Below are 21514 nucleotides of genomic sequence, written 5' to 3' on the forward strand. Positions count from 1 at the left end.
TTTTAATCTATGATGCTCATTATTCTTATTATTATTTATTTTATTTAAAATAATTTATTATATTATAATTATTATATTTTAATTTCATGCGGCCGTAACTACCGGACACAGCTTGCCGGTACGTACATGATGTTTTTAAATTTTTTTAATTTAATTTGATGGGTTAAATTAAAAAAATAAAAATATTATTTACATCTGCAAACTAGGTCAAGCCCTAGTGATGGAAGGGGTTTGAGCCCTGGAGTGCATGCCTGTCACCCCGCGTGCCTTACATGCCTATTGGGTTTGCAGGTATTCAGTGGACCGTGAGGATCTTACATACTAATTCAGTAGACCGTGGAGATTAATCGTAATACACGCAAATTAGTCGTAATGCACGCAAATTGACCCAAACACCCCACGTAAATAAAAAAAATAATAATAACTGAGTGACATCCATGGCATAACAACACATGGTGGAACAATAAGATTCAGATTTACAACCTGCATATTCAGCATTAGTTCCCATGAAACACTGTTCAGGTTCTTACCATGGGTATATTTGATTAAAAGGCATGAATTTCCAGCAAAATATGAAGATCAAATCATATATATATATATATATAAGGGATCCACGGATGTTTCATAAAATCGGATCCATTGCTCTTTACAAACTAACTATTGTGGTGAACAATGGACAATAACCTAGTACTGTATTTCAAAATACAATGAGGCATAAAAGAAAGCAGCAAAAGAGAAAAATGGAGATTCTATTCAATGACTTGTCTGCCATCAGCTCATGCCTTCTCAACCTAGGGCTACCAGTACCCATTAAGTGATACGAGTTTGGAAAGGGACCGAAAACCCTCGCATACACCATCTCTCTGAACATCCCAACAACTGGTTGCTGCAAACCGGACATTGTAGGGTCTCCAAGATTAAGCACGGGTGTTGGGGAAGCCTCTTCAAAACCGCCGTATGGATTAGAATTATAGTTATGGCTCCGGTAAGGATTACGATATGGAAGCCTCTGGCCGCTATTAGATGTGTTTGACACCACACCTTGAGCACCACAAGCTGATGGTCTGGGAGGAATGATCGTGCCCCTGTATGGTGTCTTGCCTTCAGCTTCGGTTGAGCCTTGGCCACGGCCATAGAGGGGAACCATGGTGGTGTGGGATATATCAGCCTTGCAAACTGGGCATTGCGGGTGCTCATCGGAGGCAAGCGAGGCGCTCTGGACGTGGAGCCACTTGTAGATGCAGGGCCAGCAGTAGAGGTGGCCACAGAGGGTGACTACTGGCTCATGTGCAAAGTCAAAACAGATATTACAGTCGAAACAACCACTGGGATTTTCCGAGTCAGTTGCCGCACTTGAAACTGATTTCCATCCCTGGGTAAAATAATTCTCAAATTCCATAGATTCTCACGTTCTTCTTTAACTCTGAAATAGGCAACAGAAATCAAACCATATCAGTAACAAAATTCCTCTCATCATCCAAGCACAGGTACCCACTAACTCATAACCTTCCAATGATACAAACTATGAAACTCTACTGAGAAAGAATACAAAATCAGTAAAGATACCACTTGCGCGTATGAGCATGTAAAAACATCTAGATAGGCACAAGATATATGCCACCAGCGAAGCAATTATGATGTCTGAACTAGAATAAGTAAAGGCACCAAACAAAAGGTCCCCATGGCCCACCCCATCGTTTTGTTTTTCATACCAAAGGCCAGAGCTCCAAAAAAACGCAGGTTTAAGGACCCCACAACTTTAGATTTCTTATCAGATAAGGACTCCACCCTAACAATAATTACGGGGAGAGCGTGAAACATATCCATTCCTGGTTCCCATTTTGTTTTTTGTTTTTCTATTCTCGGTAAAATTCCGTTTAAAAAAATTCCCATTTCATCTCTCTTGATAAAGCAACGGCAAAGTATGGCCAGACCTTCTAGCAAGAAACTTCGCAGCTTTTCAATGAGAGACGTTAAAATCCATCCTTCTAGATAATTCTAAATCTTTGTTAGACAATCAAATAGGTTAAAAAATAAAGTGAACTTTTCGAAGACAAAATCTAACCAGGAATGAAGAAATACAATTTGAACAAGGATAAGTTCAAGAAGAGCCCAGTTCCTCGCGAGAGCGTCTCAATCAGCAAAGACAGTCTCAAATATAAAATATATTTAAGAAGTAGACTCATATAAATCAGATATTCAAGCATTGAATTCTTGTTAAATCATAAAATCAATGACAGACAAAACCACAAAACAAAAAATAAAACAATTTTGCTTTCGATTCAGAGAGCTGACAAGAACTTCAAGACAATCAGTGCTTTTATGTCAAGGTGATCGCTCACATCAACAAAGAACTGAAAAGAATAAGATTAAGTTCCTTTCTAGGACCGATCTTCACTTAAATTAAGAACGACACAGCATCTCTAGAACTAAATAAATTATGATTATCCATGAACATCCATCCAACATACCTAATTACCAGACTACCAGTACCGGGTCCATTACGAACCGCCATAATTTTTCACTATTAATACCTTCATCAACCACCAATCATCAAAGCTATCACCACAGGGCCATTTTAAGCTCAACCAATGAATTTTTTTTTATGCGCTTAGAAAACGGGAAACGAAAAAACTGTGACGCACACAAAGATGATTGCATACAAGGGGAACGCACATTTGTAAGATCGCAGAGAGGGAGAGACGGCAGGATAACAATGGTTGGATGACTATCAATGTCCCAGATGGTCATATGTTTCAAGATTTAGTGTAATTAACAATATATGAAAAAAAAATCTATATAATTGTAGTTTTTGTTTTTAAGATGCCAAGAAAAGCAGTCGAATTGAACCTCAAAATTGTCTAATTCTTCACGTCCACACTTCAAACCTTCAAATTTGAAGCAGACTTTACTGCTTCTACACACACAAAAAAGAAGTAAATTTCCCAACCTTACTTTTTTCTAATTAAGCTTAGAAATTGCCAATTTTCCCTCATTCACCTTGCCTTTCCCCCTCCCTTTCCCAGAAACCAAACAAAACACAAGATACAAGACAAAAAGGGGGAAAAAAGAAGAAATGACAACAAAAATCAGCCAAATTAACGAGATCCAGGACACAAACACAACTCAAAAATCCAAACAAACAGAGAAATGAAGCATTAAGAGTAAACAAAGAACAAAAAAATTCACGAATCCTAGAAAGCTGACTAACCAAAGATTACCTGAAAAAAAACTAAAGGCAAAATAACAGTGTGTTGTTTGGCTTATTTAAAATAAGAGGATTCGAGGAAGCTTTAATGGAGATTTTGCAGATAACAGAGAGACAGAGAGATTTTTGCGCAGGGGACTGGTTAAGCGTTGTTGCCGGTGTGGGGTTTATATAGCAGTGCCGGTAATCTAATGCCCCCTGTTTTCTTTTCGACTATTAGGTGGGGTTTTTGACATATGTGGATCCTGCCTCGATGTTTTCCATTCCCTCCTTTAACTCTATAAATTTAACCTTTAAAGATATTATCTAAAACATTTATTTTTTTATGAATTTGGTGAATTGACGCAGAGACTGCGTATTTAAGATCATTTAAAAAGAAGAATGAGCGTGTGTTGAGGTATAAAATGATTAAAAAAGACTCCCATTTAATTAAAAAAATTCTTTTATTGACAAATTAAGAATCCTGTTATGGTACTGTATCATGCAGTCTTAAAAGAAATAGGGTTTTATTTAGTTTATAATTTAGATCCCTTCTTTTTAGATTAGGGTTTCTAATTTTTATTTCCACATGTTTTTCAAAATATATTTTTTAAAAATATATTAAAATAACATTTTTTTAAATATTTTTAAATGATTTTTACATGCTAGTGTTAAAAATAAATAAAAAATCATTTTAAAATACTTTCAAAGAAAATAATATCTTAAAAAAACATTTCATATCACAGTATAAAAAACAGAATCCATTTGAACTTCTACCTGTCATTTTACCCAATCTCCAACAAAATCAGCCAAAAGTCACCAAATAAAAAAGCTTGTTGCGTGTATTATCACCATGTCATTACCAATCCAGAATATATAAAACTATGCAAATAATTTGATTATTATAGTTTATTTTTATATTTTAAAAAATTAAAAACATTATTTTAAATTAATATTTTTTAATAAATTTAATGTACTAATATTAAAAATCACCCTGACCAACCTAGAATTTGTAAAACTATGTGAATGATTTGATTATTATATCGTGTGTTTGTTTTTATATTTTAAATTAATATTTTTTATTGTATTTTTAAATAATTTTGATATGTTGATGTCAGAAATATTTTTTAAAAATAAAAAATTATTTTAATATATTATTAAATAAAAAATATTTTTAAAAACAATTAAAACCATACTTTTAAATAGATTTTTAATTTTAATTAGTAGGAATTTCAAACTAGATCCATATGATTAATTATTGCATAAGAATTTGACCCTGAGCCTCCATTCATTTGATATTAAACGGTGATTTCATTGAGGTATTAAAAGTTTTATTTTTTATAAGTATTCATTTTTTTAAAAAGCATTAATTTAATGTTTTTGCAAATGATTTTCAGTTTTTCCAACATCCTTGTATTAAAATCATTGAAAAGGATATTCTAAGAAAATATTAATTTATATTTTAAAAGGCATTAAAGCTACAATATATACTGAATTATGCGATTTATGTAATAGACCAGATCTTCTGATTTTTTTCGAGTGGAGGGGGAACAAACTAATTTTGTTGAAAATAAAAGAATCATAATTTAAATGGAGACCTTGTCTTTTGAATTTGACAAAACAACCTGAGAAATAAAGGGTTTCGACGGCGGTATTCTGGCAAGGCATCAATGGCCTGCTTCTAGAGAAGCTTTTCGTGTGTTTTGTAGTTAAAATAGTTTTAAAATGATATTAACTTTCATAGTTGGGCCCGATTTGATTGTTTTTATCGTATCGTTAAATTTAAATACTAATTATATAAATATAGCTGTTTTTTTTATATTTTAAAAAAATAAAAACATAAAAAGGTTTTTATTTTTTATTTATTTTAAATTAATATATTTTTAAGTTTTTCAAATAATTTTGATGTGTTGATTCTAAAAATATTTTTTAACAAATAAAAAATACTGTATTGTAATCTAAAAAATAATTATAACTATATTATTAATGAAAAACATAAAAATACAAAATAAATTATTTGGATTTTTTAAAAAATAAATTAGCGGGGCAAATTGAAAAGGATAAAAAAAAAACCTACAGGTCAAAAAGAAAATGACAAAATAATACAATCTTAGCCTTTCTCAATTGTGAAAGGTACCATCTTAAAGATGACGTTATTCCGAAACACGATAATTTGTCCTGTCAGAATTCAAAGCACGTTAGATAAATGCATCAATGTATTTTATGCTGTGAACGTTAAAAAATTGAGTTTGTAATATAGTTTTTACTTGTTTTTTAATTGTATTTTATAAAAAAAATCTAGCAAACACTGTTTACTTTTTATATTTTAAAAGTATTTAAAAAAATATTTTTTTTTATTTTTTTCTCTATTTCAAATTAATATTTTTTAATATTTATAATGTGTTAATATCAAAAATAATTTTTTAAAAAATAAAAAATATTTTAATACAATTTCAAGTAAAAATTACTATAACCATACTTCCAAACACAACAACCAAATATTTTATAAATATTTTTATTTTTTTCTATGCTTCAAATTAATGTTTTTTAGTATTTTATATAAAAAATAATTTAAAAAAAAATATATATATATTATTTTAATATATTTTCAAATAAAAAACACTTTAATCATATTTCCAAACACAATAACATAACATTTTATAAATATTTTTTACCATACATAAACTTCAATCACAATTTTTATCGTAAATTTATTTAAATTTAACTAACCGCATATAGCTATAATTTTTTAAAACCTATTTTTTTCCTAATCATAACTACAAATATTAATGTAAAAACAAATAAACACAGTCTTACCTTGTAACATTTTGGGATCAAGATATATCATTAAAATAAACTCGGCCGCTCTTCTTTTTCCCTGCAAGAACATGACTCTCCCTGTCTCTGAAATTGACATATAAAAAAGTCATGGTTTGAAAATATAATATTTACTTGGTATAGTAACTACCATAATCTTAAACAATGCTATTTTACAAAAATAAAAAATTAATTAATTTTTGTGTGCATAATGGCACAAACTCTCTGATATCTAGCAGACTGGACTTTCTTGGAAAGAACCTTGCGGTGGATTCGAAGCTTCTTGTTTCTCTTTCATTGCCCATCACTACGCCGCAACTACCGATGCTCCTAAAGGGACATTGGTAACGACGATATTAAATGAGGATTATATTATAATGTTCACCAAAGATATGTATATATAAAAAATCCTTGTATGGAAATTAACCATAATAGAAGGTATTCTATTCTGCTGAATTGATGGTCAAGTTTACAGAGATAATTATTTTTTAAAGTATTTTTTATTTAAAAATATATTAAAATATTTTTTTTATATTTTGTATAATTTATTTTTAATATCAACATATTAAAATAATTTAAAAATAAAAAATATTTTCCACCCGTACTGCCACGGCACGGGTTCTTTTAAACATCTAACATACGCCCACCACACATGGTCAATGGCTGGTCCCTTTTGCCCGAATGTACAAAAGAGTCCCTCACAAGCAACATAATGGAGCTAAATCACCAAATTTCCCATGACAAATGTGTAATATGGCATGAACAAGTGAGATTTGATATACATATATAAAATCACTATAATCTAAATCGAAATGATTTTCTTCTGGTTTTTAGCCCTGAATAAGTGAGATTTTGAAAGCATCGGCCATCGGCATTTGCTAAGACCAGTAGAATTAGAAACTTAAAAATCAAGTCATTCTACGTGGATCAAACGCACCCAAACTTCCAATGGGAGCTCCCCTCGTGTAAAAGTAAGTAATTTCATGTTGTGTGCCTAATTGATCTATGATTTAATGTTAATAATATTTTTTTATTAGTTTTTATAATTAATTTTATAAAATTTCAAATAATTCTTCAATTTGTTTTTTTCTTGAAATTTGGTATGTGTTCCTTTATTTACTGCTTGTTTTATTTAAAATAACCTATAAAATTAGAGTTTTTTTAATTTAATATTTTTAAATTTTTACCTATTAAATTTGGTTTTTATTTTTTTTATTTGCTTTATTTAAGATAATTTTTATAATTTTGTTATAATTTCATTATTTACGAGTGGTTTTCTTATTAGATCCAATTTTATTTTTTTATTGTTATTTTTTTTACTCTAATAAATCTTTTAAATTGATTTTTTTATGGTTTTATTTTGATGAAGATTTGAGTATTTTAATTGAATTCAGGTTTTAAATTTTACAGGTTGTGGATTTGAAAAATTAACTCAAATTTACTTGGTTTTTTTATTCTTTCTTTAAACTTATATTTTTATTTTTAGTTTTATTCTTCAATATTTATTTAATTAGAAATTCAGTTTAATATATATTTTTTTTATTTTTTTATAGAATTCTTTATTAATTTTAAAAATAACTCAAGTTATCTCGGATCAGTTTATTTGTTATTCTTTGTTAAACTTAATTTTTAAATTTTTTTTTTATTTAATTAAATTAATTGATTGGATATAACTCTAATATACTAACTTTTTAAAAGTAATTTTTTTGATGCACCTAGTAACTAAATTACGTGGCATTGTTCCTCACCATGATAGGATTTATCGTCATGTTCTAGCCGTGAATGATCTGTTTAATTTTGGATTTCTTGTGAAAAATTAAGTTGAAGTTTGTAATGTTGTGTGCATGCATTCGCTCATAGCATATTGTTGATCATTACTCACGAGCGGTGATTTATAATTTTTGTAACATTCTTCTTCTTCTTATTATTATTTTATAAGATGATGCTTTTGAGATTATTTGGAAAATATGTTTAGAACATAATTGACGGGGTTGGACACGCCCCTAATATATAATTAAGGTAGATAATGTCACATCTATATACTCTAATTAATTAAGAAATTTAAAATCCTTGAACTCAACATTGACATTCCTATTTGTATAATTGAGACACAATGATTTTCAAACTTTTATATCTTAAAAAATAGAATTTAAAAAATATGTATGTTCACTTTAATGTAATTCTATTAAAAAAATGTCATTATATTAAAAAACATATACAGTGATGCCATCATGCTAATGATAATGACATAGACAGTAAATAACTCATTATGTTTACCATTGGTAGCATATATAATTACGTTGCTTAAAATAAATAAAGAAGCAAGTGGACGCCACGCTCTATCTCAGGCCTGATAATTACGTTTTAATGGTGTTTTATGAAAAATTAAATTAAAATTATTCCCAGCTGTCCCGGTTAAAATAGAAATCCCGTGCTCTTGGCCTATTGCTCACCTAGTACCAGCCTCGTATTATTTAATTTTTTATTGCTATAAAAAACCCTAAAAAGAATAATCCAATCATGAAGTGACACATGGTCAAATTAAACAAGGTTGTCAGATTCCACCGAAATTTGTGGACATCTATATTTTTATATTCGTATTATAATCTCGTGCCCCGTGATGTTAGGATAAATTGTTTGTGTGTTTTAAAAATATTTAAAATATTTTTATTTTATTTATTTATTTTAAATTATTTAGGTATGTTAATATTAGAAATAATTTATAAAATATTAAAAATATTATTAATATATATTTTAATATAAAAAATTATTTAAAAATTAATTAAAATTACACTATTAAATAAGCGAACACGACAGATGGAAAACGTAGAGGTAAAGTTAATCTAATACATGACTATGTATTTCGGTTCACAGTATCACAGTAATCATATGCTTCAATGATCTGAAGAAAAAAAATTAATTAATTCGGTATTTTTAGTTTTATAATTGTAGCAGTTGAGTGGAATTTGTTTTGTCTTTTGGCAGGATAGAAATGTCAATTTTTTAATTTTAAAAGTAAATTAAATTGAATGAATAATGCCAAATAAATTAAAATAATCTAAAAAGATAAAAAGATAATTTGAAGTGAAAAAAATAAAAATTATTTAATTTTCTTAAAAAGCGTTTTTAAAATGAAAACATTTATAAATGGTATTTGGCATTATTCAAAGAGAAAATCCGTAAAAGTTATAAATAGCTTTTCAAGAAAAGTAACGCTGGTCCCACAATTTACGGATAATCCAAGTGCCAGCTGTATGGAAAAGGCAAGGATTCTATCTAATTTACTGGTAATATAATACATGATTTGTGATAAGGTTAATCTCAAAATATATATATAAAATCTTAAGTAAAAATAAATTTTGAATGAAAAAATAATATATCATGATAAAGTGAAAGGGAGAGGACGCCAAAAAAAAAAAAACCGTGAGCTGCTATTTATCATAGTTTCTTACTTATATGGTTTTTTGATGTTGTTTTTTTTTTTAAAAAAAAAACAACATCAAAAAACCATATAAGAAAGAAACTATGATAAATAGCAGCTCCCGGTTTTTTTTTTTTTTTTAAAAAAATATAAATATATTTGATTAGTTAGATTTAAATATATATTTAGTAAAAATTGTAATTGAATTCTATGTATAATAAGAAATATATAAAATATTATATTATTATATTTGAAAGTATAATTACGGTTTTTTTAAATTATTTTTTATTTGAAAATATATTAAAATAATATTTTTTATTTTTTAAAAATTATTTTTAATATCTGCGTATTAAAATTATATGAAAATATGAAAATATTAATTTAAAACAGGAAAAAATAAAAAAAATTAAATATTTTAAAAAACATTTTTAAAATATAAAACAAAAATCTGAAAATTTTACAAAAATTTAATTAAAAAAACATATAAAAATTACTCCATAAAAACTTCATTTCACACTTAATTTTTTAATAAATCTCATAACATAAAATACAATTCGATATATTATCAGATATCTTACTGCATTTGTTTAACTGCAAAGCTAAAAACTAACAGAAAACAAACACAACCGGGCCCTCTTTCAAACTTCTATTGTGTTCTTGTAAACCCTTTTTTCAACCATCTTTTGGCTCCCTGCCACTCATAAACCTTGATGGCTAAGCTAGTGTGAGAATGTATTTGAAATAGTGTTTTTTTAAACATTATTTTTGCATGTTTTTTTAATTATTTTGATATACTAATATAAAAAATAATTTTTAAAAATATATAAAAAATAATTTTAGTATATATACATGCCATGTGTCAGAAGGCAGGGGTGGAAAGGTAATTGTCTCTTCAGGATTAACCCTGTTGGCAGTCATCAATTGGAGCAAAGGACCAATCCCAAGCGAGATAACCGCACACTACCAAAAAAGGAACAAATTTGAATTCGAGAAAAAGAAACCAAATTAAGCAAGCGCGCGCCAAACACACAAAACGCACCTCCCTCTCTCGTTTCGAAAAACCTCTCCTTCTGTCTCAATTTCAATTCCAGATACAACAAGAAAATACTGCTCAATCAAAACTAAAAAATGTCAACAGCGAAAACAAGCTCCAAAAAGCGAGTTGCCGAATCGTTACTCACCAAATCGGCTTCCAAATTCCGAGTCGAGGACGAGTTCGATCCCGATCTCTCAAGGCACATCCTCAAGACACCTCGCTTTTCATTGTTTATGAAGAAATATACTAAAATTCAAATTATAATCTTAATTTCAGCGATATCAAGGGGATTATGTCGGCGCTACACCAGATCAGAGAGAAAGCTCAAAAGGACGGTCTAAAGAAGAACGAGCAGACGATTTCTAGGTTAGTAGAGTTTGATGCCTTTTTTTGTTAGATATTAATCGGTTATTTGTTTTATATATATATATATATATATTCGTGGATTCATGATATTTCTAGTTTTTTTAGTAATGCTTCCTGGATTTTAGTGATAAAAAGCTTGAATGAAGTGTTTGATTTCGGAGGCGATCAAATTGATTTTCATGTTTGTAATGTTTCGAATTTTTTTAACCAAATCCGTTGAGAGACTGATTTTTTTTTTGTGTGTGCTTCTGTGTGTTTAAATATGTTATTTTGGTAATTCTTTTTTATATCTCATATAAATTTAATTGTCGATCGGACTCAGTTTTAGTAATTCTAGTTCTCTAAACAATATGAATTTAGTTTTTGATTTTTATTTAAGAATTGATTTTGCTTTCTTTTTTTTTTGCTTTTAATTAATTTATTGATCTCTGTAATTTGTGTAGTGATTTGACTGTTTGTTATTTTACTGGGACAGTGTGGGCTCTGAGATCAAGTCTATGATTGATGAATTGAAGTCTAAAATTGAGAAGGACAGGTAAATTAGTTCGAATAAACAAAGCCATTATTAAAGCCAGATAAACTCTGTAGATGTTCTTGTTTAATTTTATTCCTTTTTTAACCGTTAGGCAAACTTTTACAAAGGCACTCTCAAAGAGCTCAAAAGAGGTAGGTAGAGAAGAAAGGGGGATTAAAACGAAGATAAAATTTTTACTTTATTGTTTTTTCTTTATGATTTTTGAATGGGTAATTAATGATGAGCATATGGGTGTGGTTATGTGATTGGATGTCTGAAGTGTGAAAATTGCTTGAAGAGTGAGACTGCCAAGTTCCAAGAGATATATGACAAGTTTTGCAAGGAGAAGGAAGCTCATTTGCAGTCCCTGAAAGGTACTTTGTTTACCGACTTTCTGGGGTTAATTTTCTTGGATCTTTTTCCCAACTGATGATGAACGCTGAGCGCTGAGCTAGTGTAACAATAGTTGAATGAACGGATTTCTAAAGTCAATTTTACACATGGGTTTTGATGGAGTACGTAGAATAAGACTCTGATTTGTGAAGGAAAGTAGGGACATGGGGCCACGGATAGTGCGGGAACGGTTAAAAAGCATTTGCGCATAATACTCTTGTCTTCTACTGACATCTAATCCATATTATTATCTTTCATCGATTTGAATGTTTCTTTGAAAATTGATACCTTTATCTTAAAGATGAGATGATTTTGCTTTGCTTATGGGACCACTCTGAAAATTCTTAGATATTAATTTCAAGTTTTTTCCGATCCTGTGCATCGAGCAGCACTTTGTAATAATGTAAAGCATTGTGTCACTATTCTAAAGGATTTGCTCTTACATCGAGCTACTTTAATTTGAATCATTTCGGGAGGATCAACTCGTTGAGTAAAACTAGAAAACTGCTCATGGTTTGCCTTTTCAAGTTAGAATGCTGTTCTCTTTATGGAAAACAAATTCAGTTCCAAATGATCACTTTCGGTGCTATTTGTTTGTCAATGCTGTTTGGCAGATACTGTTTCCAAATTCGAGGAAGACAAGGAAAGGCTGTGTATGAGATATGAACAAATGAGTAAGGACTGCACAAGAAAGCTCTTTCTTTCTTCTAGTGAAGTATAACTCAACTCATTCTGTTATGGATCGATATCAGGGAAGAAAGAGAAAAGCATGATATCTGAACATGAGAAAACCTGTGCTGATAAAATTGCTAAATTGGAGGAATCATTGAAAAAGAAAAAGCAGGTATGCTGATTATAGATATCAGGTTACTGAATTATTAGATCCGCCCACCCTCATGCCAACACTATTAACCAAATTTTTCTTTCTGAAAAGCACAGGATGACAAGACTTTCAGCATTTTGAGGAAAAGCCTCGGCTCATTCCTGGAAGATGCTTCAGATGAGGACTTCCCTCCTGATGATTGAAGGTTGCATATTTGCATTAGTTTTAATCACTCCGAGCATTTAGCTGTGGATACCCAATTCCTTCCTTTCCAAAGTCAATCTAGTTTACAATATACTGCCCCTAGGAAACTCGTATGCATTCTGCTTCCAGCATTCTCCTCGTTCATGTTCATGTGTCAATTTAACTTTTACTTGGGTCAAAATTTTGGATGTAATCTAATTTTGTTGCAGGAGGTGATTATCTCTTAATATCCTCTATTACTATAATGGTAAGGAGGGCATGACTAGTTCAATGTTGCACATGCACCTGTTGGTGGTTGTAGCTACCCATGTCAGGCTACGTATTCCCTCTTACTTTTCACGTTCTGGCCACCGATAACGGCTGAAAATTCTGTGGTAAGAGAGTTGTTTGGTGAGACTTCGGAAAATATGAATTAATGACTACAGTAATGAATCAAGTAGTTTGGTGAGGCAACAGGAATTCTTTGTCGGAGTTCGTAGTTAGTCACAGAAGTAATTAACGTTAAAAAAAATAAAATTAATGTAGGTTTGGCTTGACATGAAAATCATGCTTTCCAGGAGTTTGAATTCTTCGAGTTTCATTATTTTCGAAGTTTCTATAGTCAATTATTCATCATTTTGTGGAGGACTATAATTCAACATGAATTGACATGGTGATTTTCAAATAGATCTCCGTTCAGATTGGGATCCACAAACGTGTGATTATAAGAATGTGGGATCCCATAATTTCTGGATGAACCTAATAAAGTGCCCTAGCTATTGGGTTTGTAGTATTCATTGAGTCAGAACAAATTCTTACATTAATTTTGCCCCCAAACAATTATGTTTTGATTGATTTTTAAATTGCAGCGTTTTGTAGGGAATCTAATTATTTTAACAGAAAACATTAAATAATGCCGTGTTTTTTAAGTGCAATTTGAATGAAAATCAGGGATCAAAATTGATAATGAGACAAAAAAAGTGGGTTTTCCTTTTAATTTTTATTTTTTTAGTTTGAAATTTTTATATTTTGTTCTAAAATATTATTTTATTTACATTTTAGTTATAAAGTTTGAGAGTGCAGAAAGAGGGTCACTAGAAAATAATAAAAGAGAAAAAATAATCAGTTACCTATAATTAAGACAATGTTTTATTTTTTTTATTTTAAAAAATTATATTTAAGATCATGATAAGTTTTTATTTAAAGAATAGTGCTTACAATAAAAATACAAGCTTTTGTTTAAACAATTAAGGGAAGCATTAATAAACTAACAGGTTGAAGAAATATATTTTTTTCTCAATAATTTAATTTTTTATTTTTCCCATAAATATCAATTTTTAAAATTATTTAATTAAATAAAAACTAAAATTTGAAAAATAAAATTATTAAACTCAGTTACATCTAAAATTCAGGTTGACAGTCAGCACCAAAATATCATAATACTTCTTCTGTGAGGAGATCCAGCACAAGCTCAACTTCTTCTTCTTCTTCTTCTTCTTTTTTTAATCGATCCTCTCCATGAATTGGAACATTTTCTTACAAGTTTTTCGTTTTGTTAACTCCTTTTCAAATGGATATCATCCATAGTTGGGCTTATAATACGAGCCAGGCTGTGAACTTAGGTGTAATTCGTGCAGAGCCCACTCCCTTTTATTTGAAAACAAAAGTTCTTACCGTTAAAAAGTACCTTGGCTTCTCCCTCTCTCTTTCAACGCTCTCTGGCTTTTCACAAGGCTTCGAGATCAGCAAGGACTTGGGCCGGCTATTTATTGATTTCCCTTTCAATCTCCAAATTTGTTTTCAGTTTTTCTTATAGATGTTTCACTTTCCATTCATTTATATGTATCTGTTTGCATCTTCTTTTATTGCAAGTGCTAAGAATAACCATCAAGCTATTGCTTTTGTGTGTGTACATTTTATACTGAATAGCAAGAACTCAGCATTTTGGAAATAGGGTTTGCGTAATTATTGAATTTTCAGACTAGTTATTTGTTATCCATGTGGTTAGAAATGGGGTCTGTCATTAGTAAAGCTGCTAATGGAAATGGAGGTGTTCTCGGAAATGCTTTTGCAGCTCTTATCAAGACTATATTTGGCGCATCATGCGAGTATCTAGGATGCAATGCTCTTTTCTTCTCTGTTTGAAAAATTAAGTACTCATTTTCGAGTTACTGTAATCCATGGATCTTTTCTCTCATACGCTGCTGTTGATTTTCTTGGTTAGAATCTGCAGGGACGTTGGCTCAGGACCATGGGGTTTAATTTGTTTCACTCAACATTTATGCGTCACTGTAAAGAAACATAAAAGAGTGTTTGAAAGATTTCTACTCCTTGTTTTTTGCTTGTAGTTTACAGTATAGCTACAATTGAAATCATAAACTTCGGTTTTCAAACTTCTATACAGCTATATAATCATATCTTCTCATCCCTAAGCTTCAGCAAGGATTGACTGCATCGTTTTCAGTCACAACAAGATCAATTCTCCTGATCTTCAGCAGTGATTTCGGTTGAAATCACTTGATCTTTCTACACGCCCCCTCCATATGAAGGGGAGATCACGAACATTGAGATTGGATTGAACATCTCTGCACTTTTTTTGGTGGTGATGGTTTTGTTAGTGCATCTGCTAACTAATTACGACTTGAGATGAATTGAATTAACTCTTAGTTGTTTGCGTTGGACTTGATCTCTAGCAAAATGAGTCGATCCCTATGTGTTTTATTCTAGCATGAAACACATGATTGGATTGACATAAGTGGAACCAATGTTGTCACACAAAAGAATAGGTGGTTGTCGAATAGAAAGTCTGAGTTCAGTGAGAATTGATCTGATCCACATAAGCTCGACTGTTGTATTTGCCAAGGCATTGTCTTCAGCCCCAGTACTGCTACGAGCCACTTTTGGGTGTTGTTTACAGCTCTAGGAGATCAAGTTAGGACCCTGATAAATACAATAAGCACCCATAGATCTCCTGCAATAACTAGTTGATCGATGAGTTTCTTAATGAAAACAAAATATTCGGTGGAAGACTAGTACGAATTTGCAGTGTCTTTTGTTGCAGTTACAAATTGTGTCCGAATTTGCACATTCCTTGCACGAGACCTTGAGGAAAAATTTTCATCCAGTACTGCAAGCCAAAACATCATAGAAAATAGTATAATTTATTACCTAAGCAAGTACCGAGGACAAGATTATCCTAGTGCATTTAGTGATAGTAGTTTGTATTTGGTGTTTCAGATATAACACCATTGTCAGGATGAGATACAAAACTGGTTTGAGGAGGCTTGGGCATAGTACCATCAAGGCATCCAAAAAGATTTTGACCATACAACTAAGGCACCATTTATGCTTCGCAAAGAATGTAATTATCGGGATTGAGTTTGACAGTGACCACATTAGACATAGTGATAGATTGCCATTGTTAATTGTTAGTGATAGTAGAGGAAATTGGAGATGAAGAAGACATGGCGTAATTATCTTCAGCAGTGATTTTAGTTGCAATCACTTGATCTTTTACAGTCTCTAATCTTCTGAAACTGTAGATGATCTTCGGTTGCTCTTTTTTTTTTTGTATAACTTCATGGTCTATAGAGTCTATAATGTTAATTCATGTTTTTTTTTTCACAGAAATCACTAATGCTGCTACTAAATGCTTGATTTAGTTGAGAAGCAATAATTATAGATGTTATATTATGTTGGTTATGAATTTGGGATACGAGGAATTGATTTCATCTCATGTCTTCACTTTTCTACTTGCAGCTTTGACGCTCTTCTACGTATTGGGGTTCGCAATGAATAGGAAGAAGAACAAGCCTTTGATATACTGGTTTACTGTGGAAGATATCACCGGCTTCTTATGACACAAATTGAAGAAAACAAAACGAGTAAACAAATACTTTTTTCTAGATATGAAAGTAAACCGATACTTCTCGAGCTCTAAAAGTGATTTTCCTTCGGATGATTATCATTGTTGAAGTGTCGGAAGAAAGGGGAAGTGACTTCTTCTGTTTTTCAAAAAAACTCCAGCCATGAACGACTAGAAATGCAAGCCATCCTAGTTGTTCATGGATGGGAATGCAAATGGCAATGCTTGGGACTTTTGCATGTCCCATTTCATATCCATCTCCATTAGTCACCATCTTGAATCAGCAAACTTCGTTTACAAGGCATCATCTACTATTAACTATCAACTATTTACACTTTTCATATTAATTAGATTATTTGAACTAAAAAATTAATTAAATATATAATATATCAGTTTTATTTCTAAATATCTTAAATTTTGGGACTCATTATATCCATACAATGTTAAATATTCTCTTAGATTGCCAATTTGCTACCAAAAAACAATTATATCAATTTTAAAAGAAACTTTTAGCATTCAATGTAAATTGAATTTCGAAAACAACCTGATTGTATTATCATTAAATTTTTTATTTTAAAAAAATTTCCTTTTTAGAATGATATTCAAGACCCTCCACCCTGCAAGAAGAAAACGGAAAATCTCAAGGTTCTCTTTCATTTATTGGCCCCTGGTACACAGCTTATTCTACATTCAACACTCGAACGTTACATCATTCTGAAAGAAATATAAGCTTACCATTTTCAATTGCTATTATTGTCAAAATATTCAATTGTAATTATTAATTCCAATTCTTTTAGCATAGACAATCTCTCTATTTAATTATTTAGACCTGAAAAACTCAAACAATTGCTACAAAACATGTTCTCAAAAAATTGAATTCAATCATGCTTTTCCCTAGGTACAAAAGAGCTAGCGAATGCCTTAAAGAACTACGACATTCAAGATAATGTATTTTTTTTAATTTTCTTGCATCATTTTCTTATATATATATATATATATAAACAATTAACTACTGTATTTTCAAAATTTAATACTCATTCCAAGCACTTTTGGATATTGTTTGTATAGGGTTCTAATTTCTCACTAATTTTACAGCACGGTCTGCGGGAAATTTTTGTGCATGAAAAAGGTAAACTTTCTATTCTTTGTGTTCATCCTGGCTAATGACAGAAAGACAGTATTGTCATATGACTTCTTAACTGTTTCTTTGTCTGAAATTTCTATTAAGATTTATGCCTTTCAGCTTTCTTAGAGATTCTGCTTTATGTTTGGGTAATGATCTCTGCATCACATCACTTATAAGTAACTTATGCTAGGCGGATGAATGTCTCACACAGACAGAAAAAATTATGCAGATCAGATCATTATATGCTGGAAAATTACAAAATGATCAATGTGCTCGCAACCACACATCATACTGCTATATATTACTATAATATAGATCATCATGATTTAAAGATTTTGTTCATAAATCATTAATAAGATATTCAAGTGCCGGAGCTCGAGGGGCCAAAGTGTGCAATCACTGTGTTTGATAGGCATCGGGATGTTATGCAATTCTGTCCTGGCTATACAAATTAGGTTTCGTCATATTTATATCGAATTATAATATCTTGTACTGTTTTACTAGAATACATGTATAGATTGCCTGGTTCTTTTGTGTAACCAACACTATCAAATCTGACAGTATTTTCTTCTCTTATGATCACAGATTTCAGGCATTCAAAACTTTCACAGAGGCCTGGTATTTTTATATACTTGGACATTAATTTTCCTTTGAAAGGTCTCTGCTCCTACAACAAAATGTCTTAACAGGAAATAAAGATTCAACACTAAGCAGTGACTGATTTTTTCCACCTTCTGTTATATCTTGTAGTTTGAGCAAATGCCTCCAAAAGAGAAACCAAATGAGGACTACACCCTTAAGGTGACATCACCTGATATCGGTGGAAGGACAGTCATAGGCAGTGACAAGCTTACTCTAGTTGAACAAAGACAGTTTCTTTATGTCAGAATTGTGAGAGCCAATGGCTTGCCAGTGAACAACATGACTGGCACTTGTGACCCTTTTGTCGAGCTGAAGATTGGAAACTACAAGGGAATAACTAGGTGCTTTGAGCAGACCTCAAACCCGGAATGGAATGAAGTCTATGCTTTCACAAGAGATCGCCTTCAGGGTGGGAGATTGGAGATCTTGGTAAGAGATAAAGAATCTGCGATTAACGAGATTATTGGGTGTCTTTCCTTTGATTTGGGCGATACTCCTACGCGGTTTCCACCAAATAGTCCATTGGCACCACAGTGGTATAAATTGGAGGATCGCAATGGGGTTAAGGTTGCAGGAGAGTTGATGTTAGCTGCTTGGATAGGGAATCAAGCTGACAACGCGTTTTCTGTTGCTTGGCATTCTGATGCAGCTGCTGTTAGCGGAAAAAGCGTGACAAACATTCGTTCTAATGTATACCTCTCCCCTGTGCTTTGGTATTTAAGAGTTCAAGTGATTGCAGCACAGGATTTGGCACCTTCAGAAAAGAACAGGAAACCAGAAGCTTACATCAAGGCTGTTCTTGGGAACTTGGTTTCGAGGACTACAGTATCAAAGGACAAGAATCCGAATCCTACTTGGAATGAGGAAGTGATGTTTGTTGCAGCAGAGCCATTTGATGATCATTTAATTTTAAGTGTGGAGGACAAGATGGGAGCTAATAAGGAAGTATGTTTAGGGAGGTCTGTGATTCCTTTGCACCAAGTGGAGAAGAGGTTGATGCCTCAAGCTATTGGTGCTCAGTGGATTAATCTTGAGAAGTATGTTGCGGAGGGTGAGGAGAAGACAGAAGTGAAGTTTGCTAGTAGACTTCATTTGAGGATCTTTTTAGATGGTTTATATCATGTTTTTGATGAACCAACTTACTACAGCAGTGATTTGAGGGCGACATCTCCCAAGTTATGGCCAGAGAAAATTGGGGTCTTGGAGCTAGGTATCCTAAAAGCTGAAGGGTTGATACCAACGAAGTCCAGGGATGGTCGTGGAACTACCGATGCCTATTGTGTAGCGAAATACGGGCGGAAGTGGGTTAGGACAAGTACTATAGTAGACAGTTATGCCCCGAAGTGGAATGAGCAATACTACTGGGATGTTTATGATCCATATACAGTTGTTACCATTGGAGTTTTTGATAACTGTCATTTACAGGCAGGGGACAAGAACGATGGGACGAGTGATCCACGACTTGGCAAAGTAAGGATTCGGTTGTCTACTCTCGAAACTGGTAGGATTTATACACATTCCTACCCGCTTTTAGTCTTGCAACCTAATGGATTGAAGAAAATGGGAGAGCTTCATTTGGCTGTGAAATTTAGTTGCAACAATTGGATCAACTTGTTTCATACTTACTCACAACCTTTGCTTCCTATGATGCACTACCTTCAACCATTATCAGTCTATCAGCTAGATAGTTTAAGACACCAAGCTACTTATATTCTCTCTTTAAGGCTTGGTCGTGCCGACCCACCCCTAAGGAGGGAGGTTATGGAGTACATGCTTGATACAGGTGTAAATAGATGGAGCTTGAGAAGAGCAAATGCAAATTGTGAGAGAGTCATGACATGTTTGAGTGGTATCGTTGTTCTTTGGAGGCAGTTTGATCAAATACGCCATTGGAAGATCAATTCAGCAATCACAGTCCTGATTTACTCATTGTTCGTTGCCATGGTTATGTGCCCAAAACTAATATTGACTGCATTCTTTCTAGCTCCTTTCGTGCTTGGAGTTTGGTACTTTCCAAAGAGGCCAAGGCATCCTCCACATATGGATACCAAATTATCTCATGCTGAAACTGCAAAACCTGATGTACTTGACGAGGAATTTGATTCGTTTCCATCTTCCAAGCAAGGTGAAGCACTAAAGACAAGGTATGATAGATTGAGAGGAATTTCAGGGAGGTTGATGATAATTATAGGAGATTTGGCAACTCAATTGGAGAGGATTCAAGCTCTTGTAAGCTGGAGGGATTCTCGAGCTACTGCAATGTTTTTGGTATTCTGTCTGATTGCTTGTTTGTTGGTTCATAAAGTTCAGTTCAAGTACTTGGTTCTTGTTATAGGGACTTATGCAATGAGGCCTCCAAGACTTCGTGCTGGCATTCCTTCCATTCCTCAAAATTTCCTCAGGAGACTGCCTGCTAAAACTGATAGCATGTTGTAAGGAAAACATTTTTATGATGTGCTGCGGCCAGGTTTTTTGTTTTTTTTCCTTCTAACGTTTCATAATGTCGTTAACAAGCTCAGGTGCTGCATTGTTGCATGAAGCAGAGGGCATTAACCTCTGCTTATTGACAATGGGTTTTGAAAGTCTTAATTCAGGGGTTGATACGCTTCCTTTATCCATCGGCACTTCCACCTCACACTGTTCTTCCTTCGTATTTTTCTTGTTGACAAATATTCATTCTGGTCTCTATGTTCAACACCAATAAAAATCATTGGGAAGCAGCAGCTTGAAAAACTGATAAAGAAGCTACCACAAAAAATCTCAATTGTGCAAGACTGTTCACCATGACAAGCCAGTCGGAACTGTGATGAAGTTTTTGCCAGGAGCAACAGGTGAAGTTCTTACAGTGAAACGTTGTTTAATGATAAGAAAGTAACTTCTAATACTTCCAATATATTTTTCTTAAAATAGAATTCTTCGTTGGATTATGCAATGTACTGAAATTTAGTAGATACATAGTTTAGAGATGGAACTTGAAGAATAACAAAACATTATCCGCTCCAGCAATGAAGAGTAACGCCAAGCAGTCCTCCAACGTTGCTGGATTAGCACTAGCAGATGAAAAATAAAGGACACTATTTGACAAGTTGACCATTGCCACAGCCAAAAAAACATGAAAAAAAAAGGGAAAAAAGCTTGTTA

At 32.1% G+C, this 21514-nt stretch overlaps 3 protein-coding genes across 6 annotated transcripts; 2 read left to right on the top strand and 1 right to left on the bottom strand.

The window, feature by feature from the left end:
• Positions 1-559: 559 nt before the first annotated feature.
• LOC105138856 (E3 ubiquitin-protein ligase RMA1H1-like) lies at positions 560-3382 on the bottom strand. 2 transcript variants are annotated; one of them, XM_011045065.1, is made up of 2 exons: positions 3222-3382; positions 560-1423 (listed from the first exon to the last, which is right to left on the bottom strand). In XM_011045065.1, exon 2 carries the CDS (start codon positions 1397-1399, stop codon positions 698-700), a length of 702 nt encoding a protein of 233 aa, XP_011043367.1. In that variant the 5' UTR covers positions 1400-1423; positions 3222-3382; the 3' UTR covers positions 560-697. The 2 variants fall into 2 exon arrangements, with proteins under 2 accessions (XP_011043367.1, XP_011043368.1); XM_011045066.1 differs by lacking the exon at positions 3222-3382 and adding an exon at positions 1537-1937.
• Positions 3383-10369: 6987 nt separating this feature from the next.
• Positions 10370-13214, top strand: LOC105138857 (putative golgin subfamily A member 6-like protein 8). Of its 2 annotated transcripts, none has more exons than XR_844876.1 (9): positions 10370-10660; positions 10738-10827; positions 11303-11362; positions 11454-11493; positions 11622-11715; positions 12349-12408; positions 12487-12578; positions 12674-12871; positions 12971-13214. XR_844876.1 is itself a non-coding variant. In XM_011045067.1 (9 exons), exons 1-8 carry the CDS (start codon positions 10554-10556, stop codon positions 12758-12760), a joined length of 630 nt encoding a protein of 209 aa, XP_011043369.1. In that variant the 5' UTR covers positions 10370-10553; the 3' UTR covers positions 12761-12762; positions 12971-13214. The 2 variants fall into 2 exon arrangements, 1 of the variants encoding a protein (XP_011043369.1); XM_011045067.1 differs by having other exon boundaries at positions 12674-12762.
• A 4486-nt stretch (positions 13215-17700) lies between these two features.
• On the top strand, positions 17701-20834 carry LOC105138858 (multiple C2 and transmembrane domain-containing protein 1-like). Of its 2 annotated transcripts, none has more exons than XM_011045069.1 (2): positions 17701-17734; positions 18317-20834. In XM_011045069.1, the coding sequence occupies exon 2, from the start codon at positions 18491-18493 to the stop codon at positions 20807-20809; it is 2319 nt and encodes a 772-aa protein (XP_011043371.1). In that variant the 5' UTR covers positions 17701-17734; positions 18317-18490; the 3' UTR covers positions 20810-20834. The 2 variants fall into 2 exon arrangements, with proteins under 2 accessions (XP_011043371.1, XP_011043370.1); XM_011045068.1 differs by having other exon boundaries at positions 17709-18388; positions 18482-20834.
• Positions 20835-21514: the final 680 nt, after the last annotated feature.

Source organism: Populus euphratica, unplaced genomic scaffold (assembly GCF_000495115.2).
Source record: "Populus euphratica unplaced genomic scaffold, PopEup_1.0 scaffold84.1, whole genome shotgun sequence".
NCBI classification, from domain to species: domain Eukaryota; kingdom Viridiplantae; phylum Streptophyta; class Magnoliopsida; order Malpighiales; family Salicaceae; genus Populus; species Populus euphratica.

Excerpts from the sequence above, each read along its gene's own strand:
- LOC105138856 (XM_011045065.1), bottom strand. The coding sequence starts at position 1,399 with ATGGAATTTGAGAATTATTTTACCCAGGGATGGAAATCAGTTTCAAGT.
- LOC105138857 (XM_011045067.1), top strand. The coding sequence starts at position 10,554 with ATGTCAACAGCGAAAACAAGCTCCAAAAAGCGAGTTGCCGAATCGTTA. Across the intron at positions 11,363-11,453 it reads TCTAAAATTGAGAAGGACAG|GCAAACTTTTACAAAGGCAC; the intron begins GTAAATTAGTTC and ends TTTAACCGTTAG. Across the intron at positions 11,494-11,621 it reads TCTCAAAGAGCTCAAAAGAG|TGTGAAAATTGCTTGAAGAG; the intron begins GTAGGTAGAGAA and ends GGATGTCTGAAG.
- LOC105138858 (XM_011045069.1), top strand. The coding sequence starts at position 18,491 with ATGCCTCCAAAAGAGAAACCAAATGAGGACTACACCCTTAAGGTGACA.